Raw genomic sequence first — 27,146 nt, 5'->3', positions numbered from 1 at the left:
TTTCCTTTGGGTATATACACACCCAGAAGTGGGATTTCTAGATCATACAGTAGTTCTATATTTAACTTTTTGAGGAACCTCAGTATTGTTTCCCATAAGGGCTGAACCAGTGTATATTCTACCAACAGTGCACAAGAGGTCCCTTTTCTCCACATTCTCACCAACACTTCTTATCTCTTGCCTTTCTTCAGGACAGCCACTCTAGCAGGTGCGAGGTGATAGCTCACTGTGGTTTTGATTTCCATTTCCCTGATGAGTAGTGATGCTGAGTATTTTTTCATGTACCTGTTGGCCATTTGCATGTCTTCTTCCGGCCACTCCAGATTTTTCACCTGCAAACGGTAAGCCAGGCCAAACACCCACTAGTGGCGGCTGCTGCTGCTGCTGCTGCTAAGTCGCTTCAGTAGTGTCCGACTGAAGACGGACCACAGAGACGGCAGCCCACCAGGCTCCCCCGTCCCTGGGATTCTCCAGGCGAGAACACTGGAGTGGGTTGCCATTTCCTTCTCCAATGAATGAAAGTGAAAAGTGAAACTGAAGTTGCTCAGTCGTGTCCGACTCCCAGCGATCCCATGGACTGCAGCCCACCAGGCTCCCCCGTCCCTGGGATTTTCCAGGCAAGAGTGCTGGAGTGGGGTGCCACTGCCTTCTCCACTAGTGGCGGCTAGTAACCACAAAGTGAGGAAAAGGATAAATACAGAAAGCTCTACTCCAGCCTCAGCTCTTAGGGAGGCCTTCCAGGCCAGCTAGGAGTAACTGGGCTTCAAAAAGGAGTCATTTGACCCTGTCTATTTCTAACTCCTATCTTCTTTATTGATTAGCATTTGCAGTGGTGACAAATGATTGGGACCTCAAACCTCTAACACACAATTCATTAAAAGTTGGTTTGGACTGAAGCAACTTAGCACATGCACACACACATGTTGTAGGGTTGTTGTCAGGATTACATGAGTTGAAAGAAAGTGAAAGTGTTAGTCGCTCAGTCGTGTCCCACTCTTTGCAACCCCATCGACTGTAGCCCACCAGGCTCCCTGTCCATGGGATTCTCCAGGCAAAAATACTGGAGTGGATTGCCATGCCCTCCTCCAGGGAATCTTCCCAATCCAGGGATGGAACTGGGTCTCCCGAATTGCATTTTGTAGGGCTGTTGTGAGGATTACACGAGTCACAGGAGTCAAATGCCTAGCAGAGTGTCTGGCACACAACAAGAGTTCAGTAAACAGTTTAAAGTGGAAGCTACAGCATTGAAAAAGTCCTTTTCTAATTTAGATGATTTCCAACAAAATCAGAGAGAAGCTGTTAATTTTCTTATGATAAACCATCATAGACTTATACTGTCAGTCTGTCGGGTGTTACATCATGCTACTGTATAATCAATGGTGGCACCTGCTCAAAGGAAAGGAAGTAGAAAGAAGCAAGCATGGGAGTATGAGAAGAAGAGTAACGCTACAAAGTGATCTCTGACCCCTCCTCTTACATACTATGAAAAAGATATTAGGCTTAGGAGCATGCGCCGAAATGTCAAAGCAATGAAAACCGAACCAAAAAGGTACTCAAGCTTGTCACCTCTTGGACCATCACACAAATGCCATGGAAAATGGCCAATACAGTGAGATGAATGGCAAGCTTTCAGCAAGTGAAGTCTGAACGAAGGCAGCTACCTTTCAGCTGGTGCCATAGCTAGTGTCCTCCCGTCACATTCCACTTCATCCTGGAAGCCCATGGAGCTCGAGGAGTCCACTCTAACGCTGCACACCCTACGTGGGTACTTGAAGTGTAACAGGGATTATAAGTTAGCAAGAGGAGCCTGACTTTAAAGGAGATGATGTAACCGTGTTCTGTGGGTCAGGAAGGGCTGGGTGTCCGGATTCAGGCAGGGGATGCCAAAGACCACTGGTCGCCACTTTGATCGCCTTTTTCCTGGTTTGGAGGTAAGACGAGGGGGAGTGAGGGAGACTCATGGGCTTCTGGGAAGGTATACTCTAGCATTCACTTTATCCCAAAAGGGCAGAATTCTCCTAAAGAAGGACTGGTACTCATGATAATATGTCAGGCAGGAAATGGTTCTATAAAATGGACATTATCTACTTCTCAGTACTAATTCTTTAAACGAGACAGTATTTTAGAGCATTTAATACATTGCCAGGCACTGTTTCCTCTTATTTTCATTAATGTGTACCAATGGTGATGAAAAAGGCTTCAAAGAAAATGTGATCACAGACCATCAGGAACAACGCACCTCTGCTGAAATCCAGGAGAGCTGCTTCTGATACCATAGAGCTAAACTGGCTCACTTTTTAAAGATATATCACTTTGGATACTACTGGTAACATGTGATTTCAAATCTTTCCAATGCCAAGCAACCACAATCTTACTACATTTTGTCAGTTAAAATATCCCCAAAGTGTTTGCACTGGTTGAGTTTAACAATCTCACTGATTACATATGGCCTTCCTGTTGTCTTCTTCAAGAGATGGGAATACAAGACCACCTGATCTGCCTCTTGAGAAATTTGTATGCAGGTCAGGAAGCAACAGTTAGAACTGGACATGGAACAACAGACTGGTTCCAAATAGGAAAAGGAGTTTGTCAAGGCTGTATATTGTCACCCTGTTTATTTAACTTATATGCAGAGTACATCATGAGAAACGCTGGACTGGAAGAAACACAAGCTGGAATCAAGATTGCCGGGAGAAATATCAATAACCTCAGATATGCAGATGACATCACCCTTATGGCAGAAAGTGAAGAGGAACTCAAAAGCCTCTTGATGAAAGTGAAAGTGGAGAGTGAAAAAGTTGGCTTAAACCTCAACATTCAGAAAACGAAGATCATGGCATCCGGTCCCACCACTTCATGGGAAATAGATGGGGAAACAGTGGAAACAGTGTCAGACTTTATTTTTCTGGGCTCCAAAATCACTACAGATGGTGACTGCAGCCATGAAATTAAAAGACGCTTACTCCTTGGAAGGAAAGTTATGACCAACCTAGATAGCATATTCAAAAGCAGAGACATTACTTTGCCAATAAAGGTCCGTCTAGTCAAGGCTATGGTTTTTCCTGTGGTCATGTATGGATGTGAGAGTTGGACTGTGAAGAAGGCTGAGACCCAAAGAATTGATGCTTCTGAACTGTGGTGTTGGAGAAGACTCTTGAGAGTCCCTTGGACTGCAAGGAGATCCAACCAGTCCATTCTGAAGGAGATCAGCCCTGGGATGTCTTTGGAGGGAATGATGCTGAGGCTGAAACTCCAGTACTTTGGCCACCTCATGTGAAGAGATGACTCATTGGAAAAGACTCTGATGCTGGGAAGGATTGGGGGCAAGAGGAGAAGGGGACGACAGAGGATGAGATGGCTGGATGGCATCACTGACTCGATGGACATGAGTCTGAGTGAACTCCGGGGAGTTGGTGATGGACAGGGAGGCCTGGCGTGCTGCGATTCATGGGGTCACAAAGAGTCGGACACGACTGAGCGACTGATCTGATCCTGTTGTCTTACGATGGGACATCTTACCCGGTGTATATCTCCCTCATCAGCCTTCCTCTCTTGCCATCTCACAGTGGTTATAAGGGTTTAGGATTTTGGGCTGCCAAAACCATGTTTATCAGAGCAAGAGGGTCCTGAAATAAAAGAAAAAGGGAACCTAGGTGGAAGAGAGAATCTCCTTCTTGACCAACAGCTGTCTTTTTGTATAAATGAGAAAGCAATTTCAAGAAATTAATCAGGAATGGCACCAGTCTACCACCTATTCTACTGAATAGATAATAAATATTTAAGAGATAAGATACTGTCAGTGTGATAAGGTACCAGGTAACTAAAACAAGCTTAAGAACCAAGTTGGCAGAAAATAACCGAAGCACAGCTTTAGATGAGACAAAGTTGCCCTGGCAACTCTACCAGCAGCAAGTTCTGGCAGGTGCTGTCACTACAAAAACAAAAGGCAGGGGTAGAGGAGACACAGGTCTGTTTCAGAGCAGTGTCATACACCCAAGAAGACAAGGTCTGGGGGAAGAATGGCAACCCACTCCAGTGTTCTTGCCTGGAGAATCCCAGGGACTGGGAGCCTGGTGGGCTGCCGTCTCTGTGGTCTCACAGAGTCGGACACGACTGGAGCGACTTAGCAGCAGCAGTAGCAGCATATACTCTGAACAAAGCAAATAACAGGTGCCCAGAATCCTCAGCTATGTACAGATATGTCACACCATTACCCATCTGCTTGCTTACACTGAACCTGAAGCAACTGGGAACTGAAAAGTAATGTAGGGATGTCCCTGGTGGTGCAGTGGTTACAGCTCCAATGCAGGGGGTGTGGGTTTGATCCCTGACTCAGGACCTAAGATCCCACATGCCTTGCAGTCAAAAAACCAAAACATAAAACAGAAGCTATACTATAACAAATTCAGTAAAGACTTAAAAAATGGCCCACATCAAAACCAAACAAAAAACACCTTAAAAAAAAAAAAAGGAAGGTAATGGAGATACAGTGTTTGGTTACTGCAGCAAAATAAGGCAGGATAAGACAACTGGAGGTGGGAGAGGGGAGGGGACAACCTTCCTTAGTTTTATTTCACTGTGAATTCCAGGACAAAAAATCTAATGCACTGGTACTCAGCTTCAGCATTCTGCTGCTAAAAAATCAAATAATACAGGAAAATATTTATCTCAGTGGACAGATTATTTCCATGATTTTTTTAATTACATAACATTAAACAATTTTGGCATTTGCTGCTTCTTGGTTGTAAGCATACAGAAACAGCTGATAAAATTAACAAGTAAAAATAAATTCTTAATTGTGTTTAGTTTGCTAAAGCTTCTTTCGTTTTGGTGATCTTATTCGTGGGTATGCTTTTGGATTGCCTGATATATAATAACATTTTGTGCTATGTAATACCATGGACAGGTATTGTTTTTATTTAAAACTAATTAAAAAGAAAGACAAAAGAAACACTTTCATTCCCCAGGAGCTGGCATTAACCTGTTTGTCTGTACACATCAACCTTACCCCTACAACCCTCCTTTAGTGGTAAACAGCCTTTGTCACACACTAGTCAATACAGGCTCGCTGAGTGTGCAGTAAACATCTTTGAGAAGCTTATGAGGGGGGATGTACATCCCGAATTGGAAAAGCATTTAATTTCTAATTATTTTAAAAGAAGAAAACAGGAAAGAAAGAAGTGACCACGACGTTTTCCACTTCTCATGTCGCTGTCACTAGGGTTAAGTATGCTATGATGAAAACTGCTGTGTTGAAAAAGAAAAAACAAAACAAAACAAACTGCTACCTTAGTACACACCCAAATGCTATACTTTCATTAATATGTGCAAATACGAGACACAACCACCTGTTTAAAAAAAAAAAGACAGCCTTGCTCTTTGACAATTTCAGAATAAGAAACTTTTCTTTAGTTCTTTTTCAGAGTTTCTGTACTTGCCTACTTTTTTTCCCTGCTGTGCCAGTCACTTTGGATCTATATCACTTCAACTCTTCACGCAAAGACAGGGAGTCCTCATTTAGAAAACATTTCCTAATTTTACATTTTAAAGTTAATATTTAAAAAGAAAAACCTTTCAACTCCCCACCCCATCATGAATAATCTGGTTTAATACAAGTATATAAATAAAGGTGTTCTTTTGCCTCAAAAATCATTTAAGCAACTTTACAAGAATTATTGTTTAAAAAATTTACCTAGAGAAATTAAAGTACCAGTCATTTCCCCCCTATAATAGATAGTGCTCAAGGATTCAAGGCTGTCTTCTCAGTTTATCATCCTTTAGTTCTGTTAGGCGGGCTTCGCATCTTCTTAATCACTTTTTTCTTCTACTTGATAATGTCTGTATTCTGGCTTCAGTTCCCATGTGTTTTTGTGGATCCCTTTTACATTTTGAACACCAATTTCCTTTAAGATGTCCTTCAGGTACGACTGAAAAACAGAACCAAAATAACCTTGACAGATGAGATAAAGAAGGCAGGAAACAAAATATAAAATAAAATGATACACCAAACTACATTTACAAGTAACAAAAATTATGATTCTGAAAGCCCCATTAGATTTCTCTGTAATGAATTTCAATAAACTGCCTTTCTGATTATCTGCATACAATACGTGATATCTGCACTAAATATGATTATTTGTATTAAAGGGCTTGGAAGTCCTGAATGCCAGCAGCCCTTGAGAGCTAAAAAAAAAAAAGAAAAAGAAGAGAGTCTAGAAGGAAATACATTTGCTGGTACTTAATTTACACAGTATACCAAGTGTAATGAGCTCCCGAGTTCCGTGGTATCACTGAGTTCACAGTCAGACAGGGTTATTCTTGGATAGGAAACAGTCATTTTAGAAGCAGGAGCATATGTTATTTTTCTATGAAGCAAGCACATGACAGGCACCCAGAATTCTCAGTTCTAAGGTGAGTTCTCAAATTTGCTATTGGGCCACTTGCTTTTCTTGTGTAATAAGATAAGTCATTATGTATGTTTAATATTGTTTGTATCATGTGGCCAAGGCTGCCTAGACAGAGGAAGGGAGAACAAGATATGTTAAAAACCCTGAGGGCTGCAGTTTTCTTGGGCTTGGGTCCACCAAAGGATAGAGGTGAGAAATGATGGAGGTCAGAACTTTGAATCATGGTATTTCAGGCACCTGAAAATTCAGGTATTACCCAAATGATCACTGCTGCTGCTAAGTCGATTCAGTCATGTCCGACTCTATGCGACCCCATAGATGGCAGCTCACCAGGCCCCCAATCCCTGGGATTCTCCAGGCAAGAACACTGGAGTGGGTTGCCAATTCCTTCTCCAATGATCACTAGAGGCATGGAAATGATGGCTATGAAAAATGTAGTATCAAACCCCACCTTTGCTTGCCAATGCCCAAGGTGAAAAAACATTTCACTATAAACCAATACAAATTACAGTACTTCCTTCTTGGGGAAGAGAGAAAAGTTAAACATTTAAAACAAATCCCACCCGCCCCCCTACACAACCAATGAGCCAAACAAGAATTTTTGTGTGTATGCTTCATAGAACAAGTTACAGGTACATTACAGTGACTCATCCCATTGATGGAAGATGTAATAGGATATAAATTTTTTAATTTATGGAAATGAGGCACTAATTTTAAAAAATGGCTGATAATGGCTTGATTATGTTGAAGGTGGTGCCTTTCTCAAGTGTGATGTTAGACAACCTGCATCAGAACTTCATGGGGGCCTGTGAACTAAACCCTGCTGTAGGTCGAGTCCATTAAATCTCTGGCACCAGGCTTGGGAAACTGCATTTCACAAGCCCCTGGAGCCTGACTGAACTGAAGTCCACAGCAAGTGTTCAAAAGCTTCTTCTGGCTCTAACGCTCTGGGATCTTGGGTCCTTGCAGTGTTATTTAGTTTTCTGAGCCTCACGGTTGCTGGAGAGTGTGTGTTAACCGACACCATCGAACACCACCGAACACCACCTTACACTGACGGGTGCACTGCTCTACAGTTTCAACTTTTATTTAGGGGTCCCTGGTTAGCACTGGAACTACATACAGGTCTCTCAAACGGCCCGGATGGCTCAGCTCTCACTTGAGCGGCTTCCCCACCCCAGCAGGTGGCAGCAATGAATCGGTGGAGGCCTGGGTTTCCCCAGGAGGAGGCCTGCCCGCCTGCCTGCTTCCCACGCCTTCTGTAGCTGGCTCCAACGAGGGACCCGTGTAAATGAGTCAGCGAGTTACTGAAGTAGGCTTCAGACAACCAGGTAATATGCATGCCTGCCATCTGCTACTTCAGATTGCATAGAAAACATGGGACACTGTTCATAAACGACTTTCTAGTTAAACAGGATTCATAAATGGAAAATGACGGGATGGGCTTTGGTTTTCAGTTTGGGTGCCATGAATGATTTCTTTGTAAAATTCCAAAGAACGGTTTATTGTGCGAATGGCTAGACCCTGGGTGCAAACAAGCATACAACTGGGGACACAGTGCAGGCTCAAAAATGAAGACAGCAGTGCCAGGAGCACTGTGGCTGCCAGACAGACACTGTCTTCTCCTCAAGCCTACCATGCCCGTGTACATAACCCGGGCACAGAAGATGAAAAGCCTAGAGAGGGCTAAACACAAAATACTGAGTGTCTTAAGTGTACAAAGTCAGTTGCCTTCACTCTCATTTTATTGCATTAGTATAATAAAGTTAAGGAGTATTTTTTTTTTAATATAAAGATGTCACTTTTTTTTTTTTTTTTTTTTTAACAAGAATGCCAAGACATAGTCAGGGCTCCATTAATTTGTCAGTTAACAAGATGGGATTAGGGTCATGGTACAGAATTCTCTTCTGGGGTGGGAGAAGGGGCAAACTTCGGAAGTTTGACAATGTTCCAAATCCCAAACCTAAGACCACTCGACTAGAACCAGTTGAGTTAACTTGGCATTAGCATTAGCAGAGAGAGTAGCAGTGACAGTAGAGAAAAACAAGGTCAGAAAACCCTAGAAGGACGGACACAAGGAAAGAACAGGGAGATTATGTCATTTCTCTGTTTAAACTTTTCTCTGACTTCCCCTTTGGCCTTCAGGTTAAATTCCAAACTCTCCTGCAGGCATCCACCCAGGTCTCTCTTTTCCCTTTGGCCTCATCCTCTAGTACCTCCTGGCCGGGCACTGGCCATTTCTGTGCCTGCACGCTCTTGTTCCCCGCCCTTTGCTTTCCCTGTAAGGCTTATCCTCTTCCTTCAGATCAGAACTCCTCATCCTTTTAGACTTGGTGCAAATGTCACTTTTTTGAAGGAAACTTCTCCAACGGTCCCACCTCTCAGATCTACACTTCATGTGGTGTGAACTTCCAGGGAGAGCCCTCACAGCATCAGAGCTGTCTGTGTGCACGCCTGTCTCTCCCATCAAACCCTGTGCGGCCACCGCAGGGCCTGAGCGCACGTCAGAGGCACGGGGCACACGAATGCTGAATGAATCGGGTATGCTTCAGAGTTAAGAGAGGGGCGAGGAGGGTTTAGCTCTTGCAGCGGGGTGGTGGTTGTTGGGGGAGATCACTTAGACGGCCCAAGGGAATAAACCCTGCTAGCTCTGTTGTCCTTTCTCGTCTCACTACCACATACAGCAATGACCCTGTTTGAGAAATAAAAATTGGTAAAACTGTATTACCTGAATCTGAATTTACTACTAACATTTGTATTGTGGTGCTAAAACACTATTGAGACAAAGCTAACTGGGGTGGAAATTTTTAAAGGTTTTAGCAGGACAGAAGATTAATTGGTAATCGGACTTCCCTTTTAAAAACATGTGCATCTTCACACTTAGATTGATCTGAGCACCAGGCTGAGTGGCACACAGTCTGTTTTCGTCCTCAGAGTTCACAGCTTAAGATCCGGGTGTGTACGGGGGAAGCAAGGGCATGTGAGCAGGCAACCATAAAGTAAAACAGAAGCCCAGGAACAAGGACACATATGTAGGACATCATGGGAGCACTGGAAAGGGGCTGGAGCCAAGATGCTAGGTTCTTTGAGGAGGGATATTTGATCATTTGAACTAAACGGCAATTCTGTGTGGAGACCAAGGGGGACTAGTTCTCCTCTTAGCATTAAATAGCCCTAAACACTGATTCTGCAATTTAATCTTTTGCCTAACCACTTGTATTTTAAACAAAGGAGTTTAGAACTGAGAAGATCACCTTTATGTCACATAGGACTGGAAAGATTTCTCATTACCCACTATGGGCAGTTTGGCAGAACAAGAGCTGAAATAATAAACTGGCTCAAGTCCAGCACGTCTTCATCAAAGAGAATGTGTGGGGGCGTATTTACAGCAAGTCTGAATGCAGAGAAAAAAGGGAGAGAACATTACAGCCTCCTTGCAAGGGAAGGCAAGGCACATTCTGGAGCCCAGAAGTCTACTGAGGAGGATGTGCTATGCATTTGTGGATCAAGACGAAACTGTGGTGGCCAAAAGGCTGGAAATTCACACATCAAATTCCTGATTTCTCCCCCAAGATTAAGACAAACCTAGTCACAAGGCACACACCTAGTCACGGTAGCCTACTTTAGCTTCTCTTCTTCACTCTCCTTATCACCTTCCACCCTTGCCATTTTTCATATCATCTTTTCCTCTACTGCAAATGGAGGATTTATCTGTTTCATTTCATTATAAAATTTAGTGTTAAGCATTACCACAGATAATAATGAATTAATTATACCTAATTCCTAAAAGTTGATTTAAAAAAAAAAACAAAAAACATATATCTTTGACAGAGAGCTGATCACCAAATAATAATGCTTTTAGGTAAGATAAAGATACTACCTTACTAGACTTCTCATCACAAAACAGTCCCCAAAGGCTGGAGTGAATGTGTATTACATAAATCTACACCAAAAGATGGCACTGGTTAACAGTCACCAAAGGGAAACTGCTTATACGCTTTTTATACACTGACCCAGTGGCAAGGGCATCCATGATCAGTTCTGTGATCATTTCAAAGTATCACTTCATATTTATGTGATTTTGTATGACTGACTGTGACTCCTGTAAGCAAGGCTGACAGAACAGAGGTCGTACTGATGAAGAGGTCAGTGGCTCCAAGGCACAGCATTCTTTCATTAAAAAAAAATTAAACAAACTACATACTATGCATAAGCTGTGAACAAAGGCAACCTATGTTTTCCCTCTTTTAGAGAAAACCCTGAACGGGGGAGGGAAGGCGGTGCTGAGGGCTTCTCTGGAACCTGGGCCATCTCAGCATTTTTCTCCCCCTTTCCTGCTGGTTTCGTCTCTGTTTTTATACTAGTCTCTGCCCTGTTTTCCTCTCAGGGTCCCTCAGGCTGCATTCCTCCCTTTGTAAAAACTCTAAGGAGTACAGAGATGACGGGTAATGAAATGGTCAAGCCATAAACCCTACCCACTCCACAGCCCTCCCCACTTAGTCCAAACTCTAAAATAAGAAATTTATTGCTGCATTAACATCTATATGCTGGTAAATCATCTTACTTTCAGTAACACTTCATCTGTCCAGCGGTGGCAAGTGACTCACATGCTTACATATTTCAGATAAAGTTTACTACCTTTGGGCCAACTTTGAATTTTAACTATGTTTAAAGACATGCTTTCTAAATTGTATTAGTTTATTTGTATGCTAAACATAACTTAACCTTGGAATACTGCAAAGTATTCCAAGGCTCGGATATTATGGCTACCAACTGGGGGAGAAACATACATATATACATATAGTTAATGTTAAAAACGTTAATTAGAAAAATACAATCAAAAGATATTCAAAACTAGATAAAGATGAAAAAAATTTCTACTGAAATATAAATATGAATTCTCACATTTAGAACTACAGAAACTAACTGCATTTGGTGTGATGAGTAGTTTAGCTATTTTTATTTTTTAATTGGAGGAAAACTGCTTCACAATGTTGTGTTGGTTACTGACTGACGTGTAGTTTAGACTGTACAAAGGATAAGAAGATGTCAATTGACAGTCATTATTAGTCCATCTGGAAACAATGCTAGAAATTAAATGGCAAGCAAGAGAGTCTTTAGGTATTTATTTAACCACAGACAATTTTTAGAAAATTAGCTAGATGATGAGGCATTATTCACCCTTAATATATATAGAATAGACAGTAAAGTTTTACTCTAATGCAACAGTATATAAAAGCGCTTGCTGCCTAAGGATTAAAAAATAACTGATGACAATCGGGCAGTTCCTCAGTTAAACGGAGTTACCATGTGACCCAGCAGTTCAACTCGCAAGGGAAATAAAAATATGTTCACACAATAACTTGTACATAATGTTCATATCAGCCTTATTACAGGAGCCAGAAAGACGAAACAACTATCTGTGGGTGAATGGATAAACAAATCGCTGTATACTCATATAATGGTATATATCTGGCAATAAAAAAAGAAAATACTGATACGTGATACAACATGGATGAAACTTGAGAAGACATTATGCCTAAATCAAAGAAGTCAGTCATAAGAGACCACATATCATACAATCCTACTCATAGGAAAATGTCCAGACCAGGCAAATCTTTAGAGACATAGCGGGGATCAGTGGTTTGCTAGGGCTGGGGAGGGGGTGGGTGCACAGGAGAAATTGTTAACAGGTACAGAGTTTCTTTGAGGGGTGACTAAAATGTTCTAAAATTGGTTGTGGCAGTGGTTGTACAACTATGTGAATATATGAAAATCCACTGAACTGTAACTTAAAAAAAACCACAATTGTACTGAAAACAAGGTTTTAAATTGATGAGGAAAAAAAGACCTCTCTAGCTGACAACAAATTAAGATAACACCAGTTTTATTACCAAATTACCCTGGGTAAAGTAAAATTTCCAATTAACAGTGGCAAGCTCTTTGGATCAGTCCATACAGGCTGGAAAATATGATGGAATTAGAATATCCGTCTTGGCACATTCTAGAAGGAACACTCTCTGTTGCAACACAGAACTGGAGGTGGCCAGCCAGGCAGGCACCTAAGGTTTTCTGCCAACAGGTGTAGCCTCTGGGATCAATTCCCCTGCTGAGCTAGAGAGATCAGAAGCTTCAGACACTTATCTAAGCCCACAGGGTAATGTCTGCTCTTAGGTAGAGACCAACACACAGAAAACGACTTCTTCCCCAAGATAATTCCCACAAGACGGCACGCCTGAAACAAGTCTGGCTTTCCAGTTTGCTTTAGGGACTTGCTTTAGGGATCAAGAAACCAGGAGGAGGCAGCTAATGAGCTTAAACATTTATTTTTTACCTCTTACCTTTATTCATTTTATTTTAAAATCAAATGGGACTGGAAAGGTAGAGAAGGAGATTTTATGGGTAATGACATTTCCAGAATAAACACAAATTGTATGGCCTACTGCTTAATTAAAAACTCTAGATTTTGTATGTAGATAATGCCCAATTTTGCTTACTGGGAGCCTATGTCAGATACTGCTTTTATCTACGTAGTATTTCATATAAAATAATGACTGGTTATACTAACAAATTGACCCCCCAATTTCACCTCATTCAGAATTAGGTAAAAAAATAAAATAAAAAGGCTGAGACAAATCATAGGATAAATTAAAAGAGAAAATGTTGCCATTTCATAATAAACTTGGTAGTAAATCTATTAGTTATTAGAACCTTCTCTTCATAAGGAAAGCATTAAAATTTTATAAATGCATTTAAATTTTATCCATTTATATTCAACATAGTTAATAATTTATTTTAATAGGACATTTCATACTCTAAAACTTTTAAGTAAGGCTCAAATTAACAAGATAGCAAATAATTATTTTTTAGCACTACACTCTAACCTACTGAATTAACCAGCAGCTACAAATAATTATTTTTTAAAATGGAAGTCTCACAAAGGGCTGTCACTAGTTAATATGCTTTGCTGGGCAACTGGTGGTCTTTTTAGTTTTGGTAATACCATTTGAAATTAAAAACTTCCAGTTATAGAAAAAATGAAGAGAGAACTGAAAGGAAATATGTGAATAGAAAGGAAATGATAAAGATTCGGGGGAAAAAAGAGAAAAGGAATCACGTAAAAAAGGAAAAGCCTATGTCAGAACAAGACATATAATAAAAACACTTATTTAGCAGTTCATTTGGGAATGAACTTTAAACACTGAACTTCAAAAAAACAGGTGTTTTTTTTTTTTTTTAAATTGGAGGACAATTGCTTTACAATGTTGTGTTGGCTTCTGAGGAAAAAAAAATGCCCTATTTTTACTTGGGTCAGGAACTGAATGAGCTAGCACAGAGCTTAGATTCCATTTTCCATGTGTATGGCTGAGACTAGTGAGACGATTCTTAATAATACAGACATTTTCAAAGCAGTCTGAGAGAGAAATTAGCTCCCCCCTCCTGTCATTAAAAAGGGGTTCCCATTGTCAGAAAAGCATTTTTTGAGTTTGTCTTTGGATATACACGTGTCTGAACAGAAGAGGCGATGCAGTAAGACCTGGGCTCAGGCCACTAGGCAACTCCTGCTCTAGGACTATGACTGAACTGTCCCTAAGATTACTTTCACCTTTTAAGATTCCGAGCCAGAGAGGCAGGATACGTATGTATCATAGTATGCGACACAGACGTCATGAAGAGAAAAGAGGAGTAGTATACTTCTGGCTTGAGCAACTCGGGGCACGGTGTTGTTACTGCAGTGGGGCAGTCTGGGGGGTCGGGGTTGGAGGGATGTAGAAATCAAGAGTTCTGTTTTCAACAGACTAAATCTGAGGTAACAGCAAATGACCACGGCTCAGCGGGTGCTATTTCCAAGCCAAGTAGTGTGCCGCAAGGGTGCGAGAGGCAATGGGCCTGGCCAATGGACGGTCCTACCCTATCCTCTTGGTTCAGGAATGAACATCCAACCCCTGGCGCGGCAATTAAGATCTTCCCTGAGCTTCTGCTGGAATAATCAGGGCAGACATTCTCCGTATGCTTTGAGGCTGCTGGCTGTGAAGTGCTTCAGGAGGCCACTTTGTCTACCACACGGCTAGATTCTGCCCGAGCAGAAAGACAACACCCAGGAAAGACATAATGATGAGGAGAGATAGGGAGGGGTGGGGAGGAACTGGGCTAACTAAATAGTATTAGCAGCTGGATCCAGCCATGTCTAAAGCAAGATGCATTCCTGAACTTCTCAGCTACAGGAGCCAATACACTGTATTTTTACTTAAGCTAGTTTGAGCTCAGTTTTCTTTTCTTGCAGCTGAACAAGTCCCAGCCAACTGACAGGTCTATAACAACATATGCTTGTAAATAAACTTTTATCTTTTGACAGGAGAAATGCTAAGTATATCAAATTCTTTAGCCACTTTTTCCCTTTAAAAAACATTATCTTTTTGTATCTTACTGATGCCAAATTCCACTTATTTCTATTCAGGCCTGTCTGGAAACAAGCTCTGAGGATCAGGTTAACATTACCTTATTGCTGCACTGGCTTTATTAAAAGCCTATTTTGAGCAAACGAGCAACGGCCTGTTGAGCATTATTTAGCTCTGGGCAACTTAAGCTTAGGGGTACCAAGCTGCTTCAAAATCAAAGCCATGCAAATCTTTGCCTCATTTTTCTTGTTGATGTGAACTTACTTTATAAAAGCATGCAAACTGTTCAATTACACACTCTGAATTTAAAGGCAAATGGTCCACTGAGTCGACGTGATTGGGGACTGCTGATTTACAAGGGATCATCAATAATTAAAGATAAAGTTCCTTTAATCTTGACCTGAAATCAAATGGACGCGGAGCACAAGAAAATGAAGAGGTTCAGTTACAATTAGAGCTGATTTCTGATGACACTTTAAACAGAAATGGATGTCTGGAGAAACCCTGGGCAAGGGGTGCTGTGCTGGAGAACAGGGTGCTTGGGCTCATAGTGGTCTTGGCAGTCTGGGGTTTCAAAGGGAACAATTACATAAAGCTTTAAATGGCTTGAATTCCTGAAGGAAATGCTGCTATGCTATTATTTTACAGATACAATAAAATATGAAGAAAGACTTGACATAACACATTTAAGGTAAAAGAGCAAAGACTGTCAACAGAGAAATAATAGGCTTCCTCTGATATTTTACTTTGGCGGGGGGATGGTGGGGAGTCAAAATTTAAAATTCATGAAAACACTCCTTTAAATGGATGCTGTGTTTCTTACTTTTTTATCAGTTACCAGAGCCTGGCCTTTTAAAATTGGCTTATTTGTCCTTAATGAGTAACTTTAACTCTCTGATTGCTTATGCAAGTCACACACTGGTGAATGAAGGATACAGGCTGGCCCTTAAGGGCAGTTTCTCTAATCAATAATTTCGCTTGCAGGAGTGAAGGTTTTTAGGAAGAAGACTGGAAGGGAAGGAACTGGAAAAACAAGAAAATACTTCAGATGCACTCAGAATGTCAAAAATGACATCCTAAAGGTCAGAAAGCAGATGGTAACTTAAGAATATAGTAGTAGTGCTAATAACAAAGAGGACGTGTTAAAATGAGCACATCGTGGTCAGAAATCTGGTATCAAGAGAGGCGCTGGGGGCTGCAGAAAACCAGAGCGTGTCATTAAATGCACTGACTAAAGAACTCAACACCAAGAAGATCTCTTTTCCTCCCTTTTACACAGGGCTCAAAAATTTGTTTAATAATACTAACAATAAATATTAGCAAAATACTTTGCTGTTGACAAATGCAACTTTCATAAACATTAAAATTATTACAAGGAACCTATAAACTAGGTATTTTTAAGACAAATTTACAAAGTATAATATTATACACATTTAACTTGAATATATTAGTAAATTTTATATTAAGAATGTCATATATCAAGTAAATTAAATATTAAATTATATAATGTATTAAACCATTAAATGCATTCAAGTACCTGAGGCTATTTGGCTAAATGGCAGGACTGGGACATGAACTGAGGTCCTGTTACTCCCAGTCCTGTGCTCTTTCCATCAGGAAGTCTCCTTCCTGGATCACTGACTTTAATGCTACACTGGGTTCCTTCATTCTCCTGGTACTGCTCAGACTAAAATCAAATTAGTAAGGGTGTGTGTACTGAAGCCCATTAGTACAGACCGACTTACGTCCTGTGACCCTTTTAAAAGAGAGAATTACCCACACGGAGGAGAGCTGGGCTCTAGCCACTTTCTAGGTCAACGGGCTTTGCCAGCTCAGTCTGAATGTGAGTGGGAGATGGAGAGGAGATGGAACAGGAGAGGGAGAGAATCATAGACGGAGCACTGGGAGACGTCACGATGATTATCCAGTCCAGCTCCCTCAGTTTTAGCGACGATGTGACTTCTCCAGATCCCACCGAGGTAAACGGCAGGACTAGAGCCCATGTGACCATGTCCTGTCCTCTCCTCTACACGAGAGTAACTGCAGCTCTGGCACTCTATGCTTTATTGAGACAGCTCTTTGTACCCCGCTCCTGCCACAGACAACAGGAGGTCTGTCAAAATCCACCCAAGGAAAATATGGTGGCCCTAAAAGGTAAAGGGTGTCACCATCTCCTTTTCCTTAAATCACTTCATCTAATATTTATTGGATTGCTACCATAACTGTATTGTGGAATGTATGAATATTTAGGGATGTGAACAATATACAAACCTGCCTTCAAACACTTAATGCTGTACAGGCAATTTAGTCCCTAATTAATAAAACTACTATAAAATATTTCAGTTTCTAGATCTGTTGTTCTCAAGCTCTTTGAGGTTCCCAGGCTCTCTGAGAATCTGACATAAACTACAAATCTGCTCCCCCCAAAAATCCACACATTTCTGTACATATTCAGGGGGTTGCTGGATCTCCTAAAGCCCACCTACTGACCATGAATTAAGAGGTTCTGTTAAGAGAGTCACTGAGTTCCACCACATAAAAATTATCTGAACAGCCAAGACAGAGAGAAAGCTAGTTATCCTTTTTCTCTGCTGCAAAATGAATAAACTTTAGAAACATTATGTCATTCCATGTTAAGGCAAAGAAAGAGCTTTCCTTAGCACTTATCTGAATGTCCCTCTACAAACACTTACTTTCCCACATCTAACTGTGTGTGTGTTTTATTCTATGAGACTACGTCATTTGCATCCAGAATATCTGGAATAGCCTTTTCATGTATATATAAAAATACAAAGATAAACTTCATTAAAAGCAGAAGAAATGGAGTTTAGCTTATGAATTATTCTATTTCAAATTTTTTAATCTAGCTTGGAATGCTGTTTCTAAGGCTTTGATGCTGAAGGGAGTGAAGTCATTAAGATGAGTTGATAATACTGCCAGCATGAGCACTTTCCTTCTCTTTGGTTAAAGAAAAAGTATTTAGGTCTTTTGGAATTCAAATTTCTTTCTTAATGAAAAAGTGAAAGCATGAAGCGTAACAGTAAAGAAATCTCTACAGAAGTGGGAAACTGCACCATCAATACTGAAGTTTCAGAAATAATTTCCTGAAGCTTTGAATACATAAAAAAAACAAACCATGGAGTCATTTATGTTAAAATATTTTACAAAACTGGTTATCTTGTTCCATATTCTAAGGCAAATAAATGGAGCAGTTAGAATTAACATATTCTTGGGCATCCTGGCAAGGTGGATAAAATGATAAAGGAAACTGGGTAAGAGGACAAGAATAAAGGGGTTTCCACCTAAGTTTTAAAAACCTGTAAGTAAAATACTGCTATAATTCAATCTGCCACTTTGCTAAGCTTAGGTGTGAGAAAGCTAAATGGAAAGAAATGTGACCCAAAGACTAGAGAAAGGGTTTCGATACCTTCCTTGTTTCCAGCATTTTAAATGGATTAGAAACACAGATTATTTTCAGATAGGTATTAATACAAACGTCTGGAGAAGTGATTAAAAAATGATTATTTATAGAACAAAAATTTTCTAAAACATCAATTTATTAAAAATTTCCTTGAAAATGGAGACTAGGCCAACCCAAGCATAATCTCAACGAGCACTGTGAGGCTCTACAGCTCAAGTTTGAAAGGACCTAATGTTAGTGCTAGATGATTTAAAAAAAAATCCACAGAGAACAGTTCACAAGACAGGGATAAACACTCACTGTGAAAAAACAGTGACTCTTAAAGTTGAGCTTTTCTAGAGGGAGGGAGAAGAACAAATGAAAGACTAGAAATGCTATAAACAAAGAGACTTTAGGCTTAATGTCAAGGATCAGTCAAAGATCAAAAGGAGGACAAATCTGCCTCTTCTTCATATGAACTATTGATACTAAATGTATTTAAAATTAAAACAATGAAGCTGAGATTTAAAAAAGAAACAGAAAGGAAGAGAGGGGAAGAAAGAAAAGGGGAGGAAAGGAAGGAAGAAAAAAGACTGCAAGCAGACAGCTTTTCCATGCTGGAACAAGACCCAGCACCAGCATAGGTGCAGGTGAACTTACTAACTCACAACACGCTTCTCTTCAGTAAAGCCGTGTTAATGAAGCCTGTTTAAACCTATTTAAAGGATCAATGTGAGCATATACATACCACAGGTTGTTTTGTGATGTCCACCAAGTCCTTCAGATTATAATACTGATGCTTCTCAAAAGCTGAAAACAGCATGTCCAAAACGTGTTGTTTATCAGCTCGGGCTCGCTTTCCATCTTCTTTCTTTTTCCTTTCATATTCAATCTATGTGAAGAAAGCAAAAATCCCGAAGGCATCAATTCAATGTGCTCACTCTGAAACACAGGTACTCTTTTCCATCCTCCACTATTAGATTTTAAATTGCAAGGCAGCAGGTCAAAGAGCGGTAGTTCAGTATCTATGGCCTTCTTTGCTCCTAGGGCTCCTCAGACCTTTAAGGCTTCAGGAAGGTTAGTGCCCACCTGTAAACCATTTTCACTGTTCCCTAAAGCTTTATGTAATGTGTCCATTTCCTCCCCCAAAGCCCATCTTCACCGAAATCACATCATGTGGATCACAAAGTCTATTTGCAACTCTTTGTTTTTGATTACCCAAAATACAGTAAAAGAGTTTATCTGTCTATGCCATTTGGTAGGTAATATCTTTCAAAATGAGAGTTTTTCAGGGCAGGAAGAAGGCTGAGGGGCAGAGAGATCAGACAACAGGTTTTCTAGGGAGGAAATCTTGGTAAATTGGGAAATCTTGGTAAAAACCAAAGAACAAGGGTGGTGACAGGTGGCCTTTTCTCCTCCCAACCCCGTGACCTCCTTGAACTTGCTTCTTCTGTAAAATGAAGCAAGCAATGGCACGAATGGTGTTACCATCCAGACATATGTGCATTTGTAAAAAAGTTAACTCTTTATTGAAAACACGCAATTTGCTTGCATTCATGTCCGTTGATTAAGCTTTTCATTTTTCTTTTTTTTTATTAACTTTATCTTGATAAAGCCTCAGAAACTTGTTAGAGGACAGATATATATATAAACTGTAGGGCTTCCCTGGTGGCTCAGTGGTAAAAAACTCGCCTGCCAATGAAGGAGATGCGAGTTCGATCCCTGGGCCAAGAAGATCCCCTGGAGAAGGAAATGGCAACCCACTCCAGTATTCTCACCTGGAGAATCCCATGGACAGAGGAGCCTGGTGGGCTACAGTCTGTGGGGTCGCAAAACAGGTGGACACGACTTAGCGACTAAACAACAATGCAGACCGCAGCAGCAGCCCACCTGGTCAATAAAGCATCAGCAGGCTGCGTAAAAGCTGTCAGAGCACAATCTTTTGTGCATCAACAGAATTACTGTGAGAGAGAGAGACTAGCCTCAAAGATGGAGAAATGCATATCAAAACATACAACTGAATTATGTACAAATTCCAGCTTCATATAGTTAGGCTTATTCTCTGTATTTTAACAAGAGAGACGTAAAGAGAGAAAATCTAATTTCTATTGATGTTAAGACTAAAAATATACCTTAAATATAATCAGAGACTTTAGAGGCAAGAAGTAACTCTGACAACAGTATTGGTCTTTCAATAAATAAAATTAGGAGCTAGACAAGAAGAAAGAGCTAAATTGAATGTCTTAATTTTTGTGATATGTATACCTGGAGAGTAAAACTTGAAATCCATTCAGCTCCTCAATAGATTAAGCATGAATTAGATGCTTGGTATTGCACTAAAACTGAAGAAAATAGCAACCCACTCCAGTATTCTTGCCTGGGAAACCTCATGGACAGAGGAGCCTGATGGGCTACAGTTCATGGGGGTCACAAAAGAGTTGGACACGGCCTAGTGACTAAACAACAACAACAACTGCACTAAAATATGGGAGTAAATAAGATACTCTCTTTCAAAAGGTATCCCTTTCTTAAGGCTCGTGTGTTAAAATGTATACAGAGGGCCTTGAGTATTTTAAATGTAGTAATGTAGTAAAAGAGACCACAGAGTTACCTAGGACAACTCATGACGTTGGGAAAAAAGCGTAAATGCAGGGCACAGACTGTATTGTTGAAAAAATATTTTTTTCACTGTATGGTGAAAAAAAATGCACTTATGGTCAAAGGCAGAAGTACAGATTCTGCCCTGATTCCACGAGAAAGGAGGCTGCAGAGCTATAGCCAAGACCAAAAGAGATGGACTTGGGGGCCACTCGAGACAGAATTTTCTTTCTCTCGGGTTAAAAGGAGGAGAGAACTAAGACAGTGGCTGTATGATGGAGAAAGAAAGCATGATAGACCAAGACAAAACCACACATCTACAAAAAGGAGGCTCTTTGGATTAAAAAGAGGAACAACGGCATGGAATACCTTAAAGTGATGCACATTTAAGCCTTGCTTTGCTGACCAATGTCTAAACTATGTCATATTTTCCCCCGTTTATAACTGTACTCAGTTTGCATCCTGAAATTCCCTTCCACAGCTGCACTGTGCTTGAAAGGGTTTGCTCTGTCCACTGTGATGGACAGTGTAGAAAGCAGGGCCAGAGGAAAGAGTATAAAAGTATGGACCACGGGAAGAAGATACGATAACCCTTTACTCCGACCAAGTGGAAGATAAGAAACTTGGCATCTACAAAATAGAGGGAGGTAGAATCAGACAAAGGAAGAGTGGAGAAAGCCTATTTCCTTCTTAAAGGCCTGAGTGGGGTGTGGGATTTCATTCAGTGAAAGGTCACTGTGAAGAAGGAATTCAAAGGGCCTGGACTCCATCTTAGGCCTGTTCATGCTGATCATACTCAGCCACCTTTCCAATGGACTCTGAACTCTGTTTAGTGCCTATGAAAACAACAACAGAAGGATAAGACTCCCTCCAGACAGAAGGAACCTTGAAGATCGTATCTAGGTTACTCATCGCCTAAGAGAAAACATATACTAATCACCCCTTCCTCCAGAGAGGCCATAAATTTTTCTGTATCTATTGGAGTGTAACCTCGGGTTTACTGATTATTGGCTAATTGTTTGACTGTTTGAGCACATGAGCACATAGCACGTGGATGATGGGGTTATTGGGATTGTATTTTCCTTGGTTTATGTAAGTCTCAAGGAATTTGGAGTGGTGGGTTCAGACACGTACACATGGGGTATAAAAGATTTTCACACATGCTGGTCGGGGTCCTTGGCTAAGAGGAGACTCTGCCTTGGGCCTGCCGGTGTAATAAACTGCACTCCACTATCTGCATTGTCCTTCTGAGTGAGTTTGTTTCCCGAAACGCGTGGCTACAACAACTGATCCTCAAGAAAAACAAGACAGAGAGGGAACCTAGCAAAAGGCTAGTGCTATGCTTTTGTATTCTCAGTATGGAGCCACAGTTGTACCGTATTCTTTCTTCTTTTCCATCCCAGCTTTAATTTATGCTGAAAGAAGATGGAAAAATTTAAATTCAGGGAATAGGAAACAGAAGTTATGGCAAATTCAGCTTCCACTCTTAGCCCTCTCTTCCTCATGTAAAATGACTCGAGAAGCTAGGAAGATGAACAGGAAAAATGTTTTCAAGTAACAAAACATGCTGGTAAAGCAAGATAGGACTTCCCTGGTGGCTCAGATGGTAAAGCGTCTGCCTGCAATGTGGGAGACCTGGGTTCCATCCCTGGGTCAGGAAGATCCCTGGAGAAGGAAATGGCAGCCAACTCCAGTACTCTTGCCTGGAAAATCCCATGGATGGAGAGCCTGGTAGGCTACAGTCCATGGGGTAGCAAAGAGTAGGACACGACTGAGCGACTCTACTACCAAAGCAAGACAGTCCACTTTAGAGAGGGCATACAGTCCAGTAGGCAGTAGAGAGGAAAAACTTAAGCGTCTGTTATCAAGTTGTCCCAACCCTAAAAGCCATAGGTCAGACCCAAAAGGACTAAAGATAAGAACTGAGAATAAATTAGAAAGAAACTTCAAAATCAATACTGAAGGTATTGATTAAGAGTCAGATTAGGTTGTGATTTGTAATGTTAATGAGCAGTAAGAAAAGTACCAATTCTACACAGAAAATTTTCTTTTTAAATCTTGGTTTACATGTTTCAATCTCAAAAACACTGCATTTAACATTGGTGCTCTCCTCCTTTAAAATGGGGAGAAAACACACAAGACCTGTATGCTTATCTTTCTGCATTAACCACGCCTATCAATTGCTCAATAAAATTTTTGTAGTACTGCATTATTTAAATCTTTTTTTTTTTTAAATAATGTTCAAGAGAGATACATCACCCCAATTCTGCTCTGTGGTATCAGGTGGTTCCAAAGTACATATAACTATAAAAAGGGACTAAAATGATCCCATGATCATGAAATTATTAGCAACAAATTATACTCACGCCAAAACTAAGATCCCTGAGGTAACTTCTCTTTTCTAAGCTCATCAGTGTACAAATGAAGTCTTAATATTGTACTTATAACTCTGTACTAAAAATTAATTTCACAAATACACAACACACGATATGCACCAGTCTAGGAAAAGACTACTGTTTGGATATAATGCTATTTCTTCTCCTCTTAGCTCTTTTTCCTTTGGGCATTTTGTTTTGCACTGGCAGTCTCAGGAAACGACACTCAAAGCAATCAGATTTCTAACTTGTTCGCAGCCACAAAATACTACTAGGCTAGTTATTAGACTAGAAATAGCTTTTGTGTTATATGAATTTTAATTACTGATATCTGCCCCCAGTGACCATAAACTAAGGCATCACCAGCTGCACAGAAATGTCAATTCAGAAAGAACTTTCATCTCCAGGTACAAATTTTTATAATCCCCCAATTTCATCATATACAATTTTACTTTCAAAATATAAAACCAATTATTCAAGAATGAACTGCAACCAAATGTTGAACACCCATTGTGGATGTGGTATAGGGCTGTTCAACTGTCATTACTGAAACAATAATCCCTGACTAAAATTATAAATGCCACCCACTTCTAATTAAAATATTATAATACAGATGTCTGTAAATTTCTAGATTGTTGTTTGCAGAAATACTTTGATTGCTTTGTCAAGACAGTCTTTGTGGAGGTTTTTAACTTTTAAAGTGAGCGTGACAGGCTTGAATATCATGGTTTGCATTTTAAATCCTTATGAAAGATTCCCCCACCCCCTATGCTTCTATTTCTGCCTAATGTGTTGTTATCTCTTGGGAGGAAATTAATTCTTCGGTCTTTGGTGTGCAAATTCAAATGGACAAAGCATGCAGCATTTTTTTTTTAAACCATGTAGTATTCTTACACTAGACTATATAATACAGTAGGCAAATACTGCTGAATAGGCCTTTAGATTCAGTCTTGCAGGCATCCACTTTAATCAACAAAATTCCAAATTTATATATATATATAAATACTTAAAAACCAAAAAAAAAAAAAAAAAGCCAAAAAAAAAAACACCCCCAACAACCTTAGTTCTGAAGATTAAGACAACACAACTGGTCACTCACAGAATGAAACAGTTTCTTCTAATGTTCTATCACTTTCAGACCAGGAGCTCTTGCCAGGGTGGGGAGAAAAGGCAAAGAGAAGTCTTCTTTCCAAGCTGGGGGCAGGGGGGTGGGGTGGGGAGTTGATGATAATAGAGACAAGAAGATACTAATTCTTTCTAAAAAGCCTTAGGTTTAGTGGAAAGAGACTTCCTGGTTTCCCTTCTAGGTATCATTTTTGTTCCCCATGCCACAGGAGATGGCAGACATGCCACAAGAGACAGACAGATTTCCTGTCTCTTTGGATCAGTGGCTGAATGCCAGAACTACCTAGGTAAAAAATTTAAAGATAGTAGGCCTCCACATTAGATCAATACAACCAATCTCTGAAGGTATTTTCTTTTTAAAAAGCTTCCCAGGTGATTTTAGTCTACAGCCAGCACTGAGACCACTGTCTAGACAACAGAGGGCACTTTTTCTTTTCTTTCTTTTTTTTTTTTTAGAAGAGTTACAGATTCTGTATTTTTGATTTTTATTTTATTTTTTAACTTTACAATATTGTATTGGTTTTGCCAAATATCAAAATGAATCCGCCACAGGTATACATGTGTTCCCCATCCTGAACCCTCCTCCCTCCTCCCTCCCCATACCATCCCTCTGGGTCATCCCAGTGCACCAGCCCCAAGCATCCAGTATCGTGTATCGAACCTGGACTGGCAACTCGTTTCATACATGATATTATACATGTTTCAATGCCATTCTCCCAAATCATCCCACCCTCGTCCTCTCCCACAGAGTCCAAAAGACTGTTCTATACATCAGTGTCCCTTTTGCTGTCTCGTATACAGGGTTATTGTTACCATCTTTCTAAATTCCATATATATACGTTAGTATACTGTATTGGGGTTTTTCTTTCTGGCTTACTTCACTCTGTATAATAGGCTCCAGTTTCATCCACCTCATTAGAATTGATTCAAATGTATTCTTTTTAATGGCTGAGTAATACTCCATTGTGTATATGTACCACAGCTTTCTTATCCATTCATCTGCTGATGGACATCTAGGTTGCTTCCATGTCCTGGCTATTATAAACAGTGCTGCGATGAACACTGGGGTACACATGTCTCTTTCAATTCTGGTTTCCTCAGTGTGTATGTCCAGCAGTGGGATTGCTGGATCATAAGGCAGTTCTATTTCCAGTTTTTTAAGGAATCTCCACACTGTTCTCCATAGTGGCTGTACTGGGAGGTGGGTCATAGAGGATGCTGCTGTGATGTATGTTGGAGAGTGTTTTGCCTATGTTCTCCTCTAGTAGTTTTATAGTTTCTGGTCTTACGTTTAGATCTTTAATCCATTTTGAGTTTATTTTTGTGTATGGTGTTAGAAAGTGTTCTAGTTTCATTCTTTTACAAGTGGTTGACCAGTTTTCCCAGCACCACTTGTTAAAGAGATTGTCTTTAATCCATTGTATATTCTTGCCTCCTTTGTCAAAGATAAGGTGTCCATATGTGCGTGGATTTATCTCTGGGCTTTCTATTTTGTTCCATTGATCTATATTTCTGTCTTTGTAGAGGGCACAATTTCTTATGAGAAAAGGGATTCCTTATGAGAAAGGTCCTATGACTGGAGACTACATAAAAGAATGCTATGGCATTTACACAGGCGGGATAATGATGTCCACAAAGTCAACCAGAACACAGAACATACACAGGCACCCTTACCTGCAGTCAGGGACGGAGGCAGTTGAAAGGAATCTTATACATCAGTGACTCTATATTTGGATTATATGACTCTATCAGTAAAAAACCTTTTTCCCCGGCCACGTGCCTTGTGGGCTCTTAGTTCCCTGACCACAAAAACAAAAGCTTTATACTCTTATTATAGTTAGCATTTTATTATAATGCTGTCTATGCTTTTAAGAGCTATGCAGGCGCCTCCACCAATTTCCGATACACTCTCATGGAGTTGGGGGGCGGCGGAAATCACTAAACATTCAAGCAGTGTAACATGGTAGCTTACAGTCAATCTTTGTTAATTAAAGAGTATATGACTCATCACTATAATTATATTAATATTAATGACTCATTAACGCTATGACAACGTTAACAAAGGTTGATACCATGAACTGAAATGTCACTTGACGTTAAAGAGTCTCTTTAAAAGGGATGTGACGGCTTTATATCCTAACAAGTGGTTCAGAATACAAGGTATTTGTACTTATTTTAGTACTAAAAAGACAGCAATGAAAAGCACTCCAAAAATATGACACTTGGAATCTATCCTTCTATACCTGCCAGGTAGATATAGTGCCAACATCACTCTGAACATGAATTAGAGGTCAGAGCTTTGATACACGCCAAAGTGCCAGCTCTGACCTAAGAGAGACTTTCCTTTTGCCTCAGAAAGGATGGTATGTAGCAGTATGACAAGAGTGACCCTTGTAATGGAACTAAAGAAAAAAACAATTGCAATTTAAAAATGTGGACTCACTAGGTCAAAGGAAATATAGATTATACCCAAACAGGGTCTGAAAAGGCATGACCAGAGAAACTGAAAAAAATGGTAGCTCCTTGAAGACAGAAACTTTATTTATTTGGTTCACCAAGAGTACGTATCTCAGGCATAAAATTGGCATTAAAAACAAACAAACAAACATTTTTTTGTTCAGAGGAGACAAATCTTATGTAACTGTGGTAGGCCACTGTCATGCTAAGTACCAACACTTTTTCCTAGCTTCCCCCCTTTCCCATCGCAACAGAAAAACTTAACACTGTAAAACTTCCACTGTAATGATTCAGACAATAGGTACTCACTGTGACAGTTCCAACAATTCAAAAAGACTGACAATTCCAAGAATTCAAAAAGATTTCATGAAAGAGAAAATCAGGA

The 27,146-nt window shown here is 40.2% G+C and overlaps 1 protein-coding gene across 1 annotated transcript in view; it reads right to left on the bottom strand.

Annotated features, from left to right (window-relative positions):
• Positions 1 to 2,661: 2,661 nt before the first annotated feature.
• The window catches only part of GTF2F2 (general transcription factor IIF subunit 2), a 138,269-nt gene continuing 113,784 nt past the window's right edge, over positions 2,662 to 27,146 (bottom strand). The window contains exons 7-8 of the mRNA XM_070380272.1: positions 18,955 to 19,098; positions 2,662 to 5,927 (exon numbers count right to left, since the gene is read on the bottom strand). Coding sequence (XP_070236373.1) covers positions 5,808 to 5,927; positions 18,955 to 19,098 — 264 coding nt within the window. The 3' untranslated portion in view covers positions 2,662 to 5,807. The remainder of the gene's footprint in view (positions 5,928 to 18,954; positions 19,099 to 27,146) is intronic.

Source organism: Bos mutus, chromosome 12 (genome assembly GCF_027580195.1).
Source record: "Bos mutus isolate GX-2022 chromosome 12, NWIPB_WYAK_1.1, whole genome shotgun sequence".
NCBI lineage: Eukaryota > Metazoa > Chordata > Mammalia > Artiodactyla > Bovidae > Bos > Bos mutus.
The sequence above is the reverse complement of the archived record's forward strand: the minus strand, read 5'-3'. Positions and strand labels throughout refer to the sequence as shown.